This window comes from Carya illinoinensis, chromosome 9 (assembly GCF_018687715.1).
Source record: "Carya illinoinensis cultivar Pawnee chromosome 9, C.illinoinensisPawnee_v1, whole genome shotgun sequence".
NCBI lineage: Eukaryota > Viridiplantae > Streptophyta > Magnoliopsida > Fagales > Juglandaceae > Carya > Carya illinoinensis.
Window position 1 is genome coordinate 4,605,152 of NC_056760.1, and position 10,835 is coordinate 4,615,986.

Consider the following 10,835-nt stretch of genomic DNA (forward strand, 5'->3'; position numbering starts at 1 on the left):
AATTTCCCTTTTTCTTTTCCTAGTCATGCAAAAGTTCAAATTTTATTATAAATTGGTATTGATTTCTTATTAAACCAAGTAATTTCTTCTAAGAATAAAGTTGAAGAATGACTAAGAGTGCACCTAGAAAATACTCAACAAAAATGACAAAACATAATTGCAAACTCCTACGCCATACCGGCATCACCATTTACCAGTGTTGTGAAAGAAATGCATATAACTAACTTCGGGAAAGTTCTTTGCTGCGCTTTGAAGCGGCAATAACTGCATTCATCAAAGTTCCACGGAAACCACCTTTCTCCAGCTCATGAATGCCAGCAATGGTTGTCCCACCAGGTGATGCAACATCATCTTTGAGCTGACCTGGATGCTTCCCAGTTTTGGTGGCCATAGATGCTGCTCCCAATACCTGCAAACGAAAAATGGAATTCACTTGCTCGATGATATGGCTGACATTTAGAAGGAGGCAGCAAGTCTACTTCTAACTACTCTGGGCCTTCCCCTTGCTAGTCTCTCCACCTCCAAAAATAAAAATAAATAATAAACAAATAAGAAATTCTTTAATTTGATTATTTGAACAAGTAATGCGTGATGTAAAGAGTAGCAACAGTGAAAGACATGAAAGGTATTTCTCCTGAGCACGTTAAATACTTCTATTCTGAACCTAAAGAAATTCATGCTATGAAACTCCTCTTTTTTTACACATCATTTATTTTGCACGGTACCTACTTAATGGTATCAACCAATCCAAATTGTAGTTCAGTCCAACAACTAGTATCATGTATTTTACATGAATGCAGGTAATATTCCAAATACTGTCTTAAAAATAGTAATTTGAACAAAAATCTGCAATCTCAATGATCAAATCTTTTTTTGACAAGTTTTACTCTTCTGCAGCTAATAATACAAGTTAATTTCTGGCAGACTGATGCTATAGTAGTCTTGACTTCCAGTTAAGAGTTTTCATAATTAAGTTACACGAAAGTACTATTATTTAAATTCCCAGAGAGCAATAAAATCCTAGTTCCTGTAAAATTAAAGATCACCAAATTACATAAATAAGTGATTTCCTTTTGTGAAAAATAAAAAATAAAAAAATAAAAAAACAGAAGCGAAGGACTAACAGTTTGAGAAGCAAGACCCAGTGCAAGTTCTCGTGGTAGACCAGCAGCCACACCTCCATCAGCCAAAGCTTCAATTGCTAAGAATATATATGCTGGGCCACTGCCACTGAACATTTCCAGGAAAATGTTGTATTTTAAAATAAATTGTAGTTACCTAATCTCCCTATAGATACAAATGCATAATTTTTTTATAGGTAAAAGAAAAGTCAACAAAAATTCAAATGCTGTTCTTGCTTGATGAACCCAAAAACCTTTTCTTAATAAAATAGTTGAATCCATTAATCTAGTTCTTAAAGCGGTGCATTCACATGTATATTTCCGGTGTACCCGACTAACACCTATCTTTATATCAATAAAGTTTCTTATTACTTATAAAAAAAAAATAGTTGAATCCATTAAATAAAAATAGAGTGCCAAGGTGCTCTCTTATATAATGACAGATGCCACATACCTCAGACCAGTGACTGCATCGAACAATTTCTCATCAGCTCTCCATATCTTACCAATTGATCCAAATAGTTGAGCTATTAGGTCCGCATCTTCTTCAGTTGCAGATCCTCCCAAGCTCATAACTATGTAATTCAAGTATATTAGAGAGCTTACCATTTTGATGGAAGTTCTAATTTTTTACAAACTTTATGCAAAAGGTAAAGCAAACAAGAACTACAAGATTTGAGTGGAAAAATACATGCGACAGAAGAAAATGACATTGTTATGACCAGAAATCCATGTTCAGCCCCTAATCCCCTTCATTAAAATGAGTTAATGAATGTGTTATGGCACGAGTTTTGATCATTAGCTTTATTACTATTCAGGATAAAATGAAGGGGAGATCTCATTGCCATGAGAATCGGGTGGTTTGGGAGGAGTCCCAGTTTGCATAGGTAGACAATTTGGCTAAAGAGTAAGCTTGTAGTTGACAATATACAGCCTAAACAAAGCTTGCTAAAATTAGTTTTACCACAACCATGAGTGATTGTGGACGTTGTAAATCTTTCCCAGAATTTTTCATCCTTTCGGAATACTATCCTCCCGTTTCTTTCTCCCTTTTTTTTTGGGGAAAAAAAAAAAAATTGAAGCATGCATGTGACACCAACATAATTTGAAACCACATGGAAAGCAAAGAGTTGCAGTCCATATCTAGGGAAGTTATTCCAAAAGGCCACTAAAAGTTTGAACAGAGTGAAATGCATAGCTTTTTTTTATACATAATAAAACTAGACGTTAAACACATGTAGAGTATCTAAATGCATGAGCCTTACTAAAAAAATGAGGCAAATGCTAGAATCTAAACTCCAGATCACTATTGGCTACGTACAGCACTGAGGCATAGCTTGCTTGGCCTCATACTGTTAGACATTTACCTTGTACGAGTAGAATGTAATGCTCTCACACTCTTTTGAAAGCGATGCAGAATTTGGCCTTCTAACTAAAATGAAACAATAATAATCCACAGAGCACACTAAATCTCCTTCATCTCACAACATTCCATACTCTTGACTGACCAAGAATGAGTACAAATGCATGCCCCTCCTTTAAATCAAATTTTTAAAGAACAGGTGTGACATTCACAAATGCACCCATCATGATGAGCTGCAGTGACTTCCAGCTCATAAACTTTTGCTAACAAAATTCATTCACACTTTTTTTTTTTATTGGCACCGAGTGTCCGGGAACAGCGTCCCGAAAATTCATTCACACTTAACAATCAGAGAAAATAAAATCTCAGCAATGTCTGCAAATTGAGAGTAATTGAGAATAAGACAGAATACTCACATTCCCTTCATTAGACATATTGGATTCTTACAGAATGCATTGCTACTTTTATGTATGATACTTACAGCAGGCAAGGCTCTTGCTTGATATCTAAGGGAATGGTAACAAAAGAACAAGGGAATATGTGAGCACAGCAAAGTTGCCTGCGTGCGGGTTGATGAGTAACCCTAAGTCCTAACCAAAAGCCAGGAGGAAAAATAATATACAACTCAGTAAAATGAGTACGATTTTAACATGATAATTTTGCATGTTCAAGATGATAATAATTACAAATTAAACAACATAAAAGAAGAGAAAAAAATACCAGATGCTGCCTCGCCTACAGCTGAAGGAGTATTTGGCATTACCCTTATAAATCGGCTTTGATCAGCACATTCCTAATGAAACAGATTGCTTCAATGAAGTATGTAGAGTTTGAAAATCAATGACTCAAAAATACAGTAAAAAGTGAAACACTATTGTACATATGAAGTTGGAAACAAGGATTAAAGTGCCCAGGGTATGACACAAAGGGCATAAAGGATGTGTGCTAACACATAAGTGTGGAGAATGAACAGATATTTTGTGAAAATAAATGAAACCAAATTTAAGAAAGAAGGTTCATATTGCAGCCTTGTTCATTTGTGCTCATTCATCTAACATATTCTGAAAACAGATGCTGGTTCCAAACGTCCACCTAGATCGACCTCAGGATACCATATTTTAGAAATATAATTATAAAGATGAAGATGAGGTAAAAAAATTAAAAAAAAAAAATGGCCAATTTCTAATTCACTCGATAAGATACATTTTTACGGTGGTAGTTCTACCATTAGGCCAGTGACAAGGCCATACAGGATCCTGGGCCTCACTAACTGAGAATGCCATGTAAGTCATATATGAGAGATGAAAACGACATTGGCATTGACAGGGGATGACTATTTCTAATATTCTTCGTAGATAATTCATATTGATTATCATGGATAGGTTTGGATATTTTGAGACTCAAAAAGCCGATCCAGATAAAATTTGCATAGAGTAAGAAGTGTTCACTTTCACAAACCTCCAGATCTTTCAATTTGACTCCAGCAGCAACAGAAACCAGAAGCTTCTTTTTTGTTAACAGTGGCTTCAACTGCGAGAGTACACCTTTGACTAAAGCAGACGAAAAATGTGAAAACTGATTATCCAATAAGTAAACTCACAACAAAAGCATCTAAATAATTATTATCCATAAGAGTCTAGAATTTGGTTTTGACGTGAGATACAAGAGCAACACCCGATTAATAAGAATTTCATAAAAACGCCTTATCAAGTATGCTAACTTTTCTCAAGCAATAACTCATCCTTCAATATTCTTCACCACTCAAAATTCATAACATTTAAGAGGGCGCGGGAGCTTAGCAGAAATAGAATTTCCTCCCATGGAACAATTTGATCTAAAAACAAAGAACCAAAAAAAAAACAGAGAGAAAGAAAAGCAAACCCATATTCATTATCCTTTACTGCATAGCCTTCGCATTAACAAGATAAAGGTTTCTGCACTTATGCTTCCAAGCGTTGGATTAAAATAAGAATAAAACAGCCCAAAAACCAAATATTTCTCCAGAAGATGAGTTCTTGAGACATAAAGGAGAAACAACTTTCAATTAAACATTCACAATGAGCACCTAAAAAATAGGGGAATTAAATTTCAAAAACATAAAATATAAGCGCAGACACAACAACCAAAACTGTAAGTGGGGCGTAGTATAGGACACGAGGGCTATACCAACTTGAGGTTTCAAAGAGAAAATGACCACATCGCTGCCTTTGATCACCTGTCACCAAGAGAAAAACGAATCGAAATCCACTCTAAAATAACTAAACAAAAAAGTAACCGATATAATTATAGAAAATTAAACATTTCATATACGAAGCACACCGAACTTAGAAATAGCCTCAGCGGGAAAGCCAAGTTTCAAAGAAAAGAAAGTCATAAGGCTCTGTTTATCTAGTTGCAATGTTGTTACATCCTAAAAATGTGCAAAACCTTACATTGGCTTCGCAGTTAGCATCGAAAAGGGTTTCTCTTCACAGTTGAAGCACTCCATTACTAATTTCCTTTTTTCCTTCAAACTAGGGGAAATAAGGACAAAAACGAAAAGGAGAGTGCGGAGGGGGGAGGGGAATCATACGTCTTCATTGCGGGGAAGAAGAGTGACGCCGAAGGACTCGAAGGCGACGCGGCGGACGGGGTTGGAGTGAGAGGTAATGATACGGGAAGGAGGCAAAACACCGGATCGCACCACTCCTCTGGCGATGCTCTCCGCCATTTTCCCTGCTCCGATAAACCCTAGCTTGTACGTTTCACACGGAATAGGAAATAGCTCCATTGTACGTAGTCTTCGGTTCCACCACGCGATCCAACCACTCCAGTGAACTTAGGAAGTGCAGGCTGCAGGGTCTACGAATTGCAGATTCCGGTACCCCTTTTTTGAGAGAAACCAAATGAAGAAGATTCGTACCTGTTTAATTAGGACTCGTACGCAGAATTATTTTTGAAAAAGGAAAATGATACTCTAACCGCTCAAATTTATGTCTCTGGGTTATTGTTCGAATTTTTTATTTTATTTTTTTATTTAATAATTAAGAAAATATTTTAAAATAATATTATAATTTTTTGAATTTTTAAAAATATTTAAATATGTTAAAAAGTAATATATAGAAAAAAAAAAAATTTAACTAACCGTGACTCCCGGCAGCGGTGGGCATAAACCCACCATTTGAAAAAACATCAACAGCATGAGAGGAAAATAAATTATGATAATTTTGTAGATAGTGATAAAATAATTTTAATTAAAAATATTTTATTTTATTTTGACAGGCGATAGAAAATATTTAATAAAAATATTATAAAATTAAAAAATTGATGAAATTTTGTAAGGACTGCTTTGACTTGCATATGATGAATAAAATTCTATCCAGATTTAAGAAAAAAAAAATCCAAATCTATAAAGGACACCAAATTTGAATTGGATTATTTTGTTATCTCGTGATATTGATTTGATAATTATCCTGAAATTTTTCTATCCCCTTGTAATTTGCCTTTTTAGCCGATGGGTACTGTCTTTCTTTATTGAGTTATTCGCTTTCTATTTGGGTTCGATATATTCTGATATCTGTGCTTGATTTGAAAACTCTAACTCTTTTATTTTTCATTTTGAGTAATATTATATATAGTCGTAAAATATATAAATATCGTATAATCATTCTTTTAAATAGAGTTCACGATTAAAAAATTAATTTTTTTATATAAATTTCTATTAATTTACTTTTTTTTAAAAAAATTATATAATATTTATACAATCTACGATTATAAATATCATTTATCTTTATTATTAATCTTAATGTTGGCTTATGCTCACCTATATCAATATTTTTTATTCATTTTGTTTTTTTTCTAAACAAGGCTGCATATTGATCTCATTTGAACATATCAAGATTAAATTCACGATTGTAAATATATTTTCTCTTTAATTTATTAATAAAATTAACGTATCATCTGCTTTCTAATTTAAAAAAAAAAACTCACGATCTAGTTCTAATGCGAGTTACGCGAATTCCAACGATTTAGAAAGCTTGATAACGTGACACAATGCATGGTTTGTTACCATATTATATCTTTATCTCATAATCAGCGATAAAATGATCTAAAGGCTAAGGTCAGGCTGTTTCTTTTTTATTCATACGTACAGCACCATTAACGGTCCTAAAATAAATCAAATTCGAATTTTAATCAAACTTTTCCATCTTGAGTTTGGAGTGATCAATATTTGATCAGAGAACTAATTCATATGATGGAAAATACATGCATAAATATATATAAATATATACACACACACATAATGTGGTGGTTCATACTACAAACAAAAAGTCTCCGTTTGGTTGTTTTGAGTATTTAAAATCATTTGTGAATATTAATAAAAATATAATTTGTGAATAATAGTAAATAATTCGTAAATAATAGTAAAATAGTTTAAGAATAATTGCATTCTCAAACAGAATTTGATGGCAAAATTTGTGAAGATTCTCTGATATATATGTATAGTTAGCTAGCTAGTTTGGGGTGGATATATGTAACATTTAATTAAACATGATGATTAATAGGCCATGAGGAAGATTATGCCTTGTTTGTTTTCACAAATTACCATCTTATCTAATCATTATAATTTTTTTTAAATTTCTACATAAAATATAATAAATAATTCAATTTTTTCAAATTTTAAAATAAAAATTATATTATGATAATGAGTAATATTATACACCACAGTTTTATTCTATTTTTATCATATTAAGTAAGATGTGGCTCATTTATAACTATTAAATAATAAAAAAATATTCAATAAATAATTATTCAATAGTAATAAATTTGTCACATCATACTTAGTAGGATTATAATATGATATATATAATTTTTTATTGGTATAATTATATTTTTAAGAAATACATTTATATTGCTAACACAAATATACATATAAATTAAAGATTCAAGCCCAACATACATATAAATTAAAGATTCAAGCCCCTACGCCCGCTTGGGACTTGATCTTTATGCAAAGCAAATTATTACAAGCGGTGATATGTTTTTTTTATTCAGAATTACACAAATGATCATAAAGTAAGCGACATGCCGCCGAAGAAAAAGTTCCAAATTTAAACCTAATTCCGTACAGACTTATTTAAATTTCATTTTTAATAATCGGGCATATATATTAATTTAATACATATCAAATTAATACACAAGCACTCCGTACGTCGATTAATTAGAAACCTGAAATAACATTCACAACCGAGTTATATATTGTGGAGTAAGTTACACGTACCTCCTGCAAAGCAAACGACGTACATGCATGATCATCGTCGGCCAGGATCATCGATGTAACTAGTACTTTCGATGAGCTATATATATATATATACATGTACCGAGTGTGAAGTCACGAGTGGTTTACAGTAACTAGCGCCGAACTCGGCCTCGGGAATTACTTCTGTCGTCTTTGAATGAGAACCAGGTCTGTATGAAGGTTAGACCCAGTACTACAATGGCTGCCGAAAAAGCCAGAAATGTCCAGGGGCTTCTGAAATGGTCGTGGAGGGCTTCAGCAATCCAGGTCTTCCACTGAGTTTTGTAGTGACTCTGAATGGCAGCTTTGACTTCCCCATATGCGTCGGGGTCAGGAACCAAGTCGGTGCCAATCTCATTGAAGAGTTGAGCCACTTCTTTGTCGCTGCCAAGGAGGTTGTGGAGTATGCCCGCATTCCTCAACTCCATTACGTCGCTGGCGTGATCAATGAGCGAATCAAGGAATGATATGTAAGATGCGATCTCGAAGTCGTTGTAGAAATCGGGGCACATCTCGTAGGCTATCAAGTTCAAGAACTTGGGCCCTGTTGAGTCATCAATAATAATTGGAGAAAGCAAGAGGTATCCGGGATATCCTTTAGCAAAGGATATGGTCGTCAAGGAACCAGTTTTGCTGGGCGTCACGTAAATTCCTGCTGCTCTAAGCTCCTGCACGTTGCGATACGACTGCACGTCAACTGAGCTACCTCCCGTGTTTTTGTTCATGGGGCGGCCAGGACTTTGGCTTTTGCCTATGATTCTCGTCCGGAGGAGATCGAGAAGATGGATCGGCGTTTCCGTAGTCCCTTCTTCCTCGTGCAACCCCATACTATGCATTTTGATGAATTGATCGATCGAATTCCTCAATCTATCTTTCATTGCGCTGGAATTCATCAAATCAAGTAAGAGTTTATATGGAACTTGGTTCTCCAACAAGAGCAAATCCTGCTGCCCAAAGGCCATATGATCAAATTTAATTTTGAAATCTTTGCATTCAGTAGTTACATAATATATGGCTTGTAATATTGCACACCCGTCCACAAACAGCATCCAGGCGAGGGCCTGATCATCATACTTCTTGGTCACCTCCTCGTCGAAACACTTCCTCAGTTGCTCGATGTTCTTCTCAACAATGTCGTACAAAATCTCATCCTTTGCACCACTGTCTTGGACAAAGTGGTTTGCCATTCTAAGCTTGTACGCCTCTGCTGGCTTGTATTTTGGCTCACCATGATGGATGGGACCGATTGCAACTATCCTTGGTTTAAAATACTTGTCGAAATGTTGGTGATCTCGCAGCAGGAGCGGAACCCTTTGTATTTTTGGAGAAGCCTTTTGAGCTGCATTATTTGGCGTGATGGTGGCACTTTCTCCTGCCTTCCTCAGTTTCTCAAACCTCAACTTTTTCAGCTTGCACGCGGATGGGCTGGGAGGACTGCATTCTTTCTCTTCGAGTTCAATAATCCGCCTCCGCAGGCCGGAAGTGTCGCGGCCTCTGCTTGTTTCCCCAGCTTCGGTTCTGACAACATCAACCTTTCTGGAAAGCAACTCCTCCACGGAAATAACGTGCTCCCTATTTCCTGCCATGGCGTGTGTGTTTGCGCGCGCGCGTACGTACGTGCACCCAAGCAATTAGTAAGCTATCTACTAGCTAGCTGTGCACCCAAGCAATTAGTAAGCTATATACTAGCTAGCTGTGCGATCGATAGACCACATGAAGACGGTCTTTATTAACGCAGCAAGTTTGGTAGAATTACTCTTTAACACAACAGAGAGAAAGGTTGATAGTATTATATCCAGAACTCTTTCTGCGATTCAACTGTTGGTCATGGATTTTTCTAGTGTTACTGCTCACTGTCTCTACACATTATATATCATATTTAAAAAAAAAATTAAAATTATTTTAAGTTTATTATTTTTAAAGAATTTTTCACCTAATATTTGATAACAGAAAAAAATAAAACAAATACTTGGAGTGCGAGGATTTTTGTTAACTTTATCATTGCGGCAAGCTTGGTATCGAGCAATTAAGCATATTACTGTTCATGCAAAAGTGGTGTCTAGCTGACAAGAAGTTTAGATCGAAGATCAGATAAACAGTCTCTAGTCCAACTTTGATGAAAATAAATCATAATAAATTAATAGAGATTTTTTTTTTATTAATTTCTTCTTATTTTTCGTTAAGTTATAGTACTGTCCTTCCATTGTTCTAACCCATCAAACTGTCATTTATTAATTTTAAAAAAATTTACTTATATATTAATATATATACTAATTTAATATATTTAGTTAAGAAGTAAATTTTATTAAAAATAACGTTAATTTAAATTTTTAATATAAAAAATTAATATTAATACGTAGATTAATACTCGAAGTTACTTGTACATAATAAAATTTATTAATTTTAAGATAATCGGACGGACTCCCTTGTACACCAGTCCTATAGACATAAGTTACATGCACGTGAGGTCTAAAACTACCAAAATTAATTAAGCTGTTTTAATATTATCAATGTACGTACTCTTAAACATACATAAGAAATACGTATGTGACACATCATGTGGAAGCCTTCCTTTTCTTTTATTCAAAAGAATATTATCCAAAACTGCCCATGCATGCTATCTGGGCAACTAGCAGCCGCCAGCTAGCACCAAGAAATTCTTTATAACCGCAGCACGTTAGGCATTGTGCCCTTTTATCATAATTGGCCGCATCGAGCAAGCAGTATGAAGAATATGTTTCGTCCTTAAAAGAGGGTGCATGCTATAGTTACGGTTGTACTTTACGCTTAAAAAGGATAAAGTGATTAAGACCGCGTGATGCATACCATCAATTTGTCTTTTTACTGACCACAGCAAGGTATTTGAAATAGTGTGGAAATTGTGAGGCAAACAATTACATACCAATAAAATACCCCTGCATGCATGTAATGATTGGTTTTTCGTTATGTTGACATGAAATATGAATATAATTGGATGCTCATGATCATATATTAATTATCTTAACTGTTAAATATTTTTATTATTTTATTTTTTAGTTGAGAAATCATGAAGAACCATAATAATTACATGTGT

General features: G+C 34.5%; 2 protein-coding genes across 4 annotated transcripts; both read right to left on the reverse strand.

The window, feature by feature from the left end:
* Nucleotides 1-26: 26 nt before the first annotated feature.
* LOC122276665 (pyrroline-5-carboxylate reductase) lies at nucleotides 27-5,431 on the reverse strand. 3 transcript variants are annotated; one of them, XM_043086544.1, is made up of 7 exons: nucleotides 5,057-5,429; nucleotides 4,651-4,699; nucleotides 3,943-4,034; nucleotides 3,205-3,277; nucleotides 1,576-1,696; nucleotides 1,125-1,230; nucleotides 27-409 (listed from the first exon to the last, which is right to left on the reverse strand). In XM_043086544.1, exons 1-7 carry the CDS (start codon nucleotides 5,252-5,254, stop codon nucleotides 221-223), a joined length of 828 nt encoding a protein of 275 aa, XP_042942478.1. In that variant the 5' UTR covers nucleotides 5,255-5,429; the 3' UTR covers nucleotides 27-220. The 3 variants fall into 3 exon arrangements, with proteins under 3 accessions (XP_042942478.1, XP_042942479.1, XP_042942480.1); XM_043086545.1 differs by having other exon boundaries at nucleotides 381-519; nucleotides 5,057-5,431; XM_043086546.1 differs by lacking the exon at nucleotides 27-409 and adding an exon at nucleotides 535-1,027 and having other exon boundaries at nucleotides 5,057-5,430.
* Nucleotides 5,432-7,573: 2,142 nt separating this feature from the next.
* On the reverse strand, nucleotides 7,574-9,580 carry LOC122275589 (UPF0481 protein At3g47200-like). The gene has a single exon (XM_043084705.1). It carries the CDS (start codon nucleotides 9,346-9,348, stop codon nucleotides 7,876-7,878), a length of 1,473 nt encoding a protein of 490 aa, XP_042940639.1. The 5' UTR covers nucleotides 9,349-9,580; the 3' UTR covers nucleotides 7,574-7,875.
* Between the last annotated feature and the right edge of the window lie 1,255 nt (nucleotides 9,581-10,835).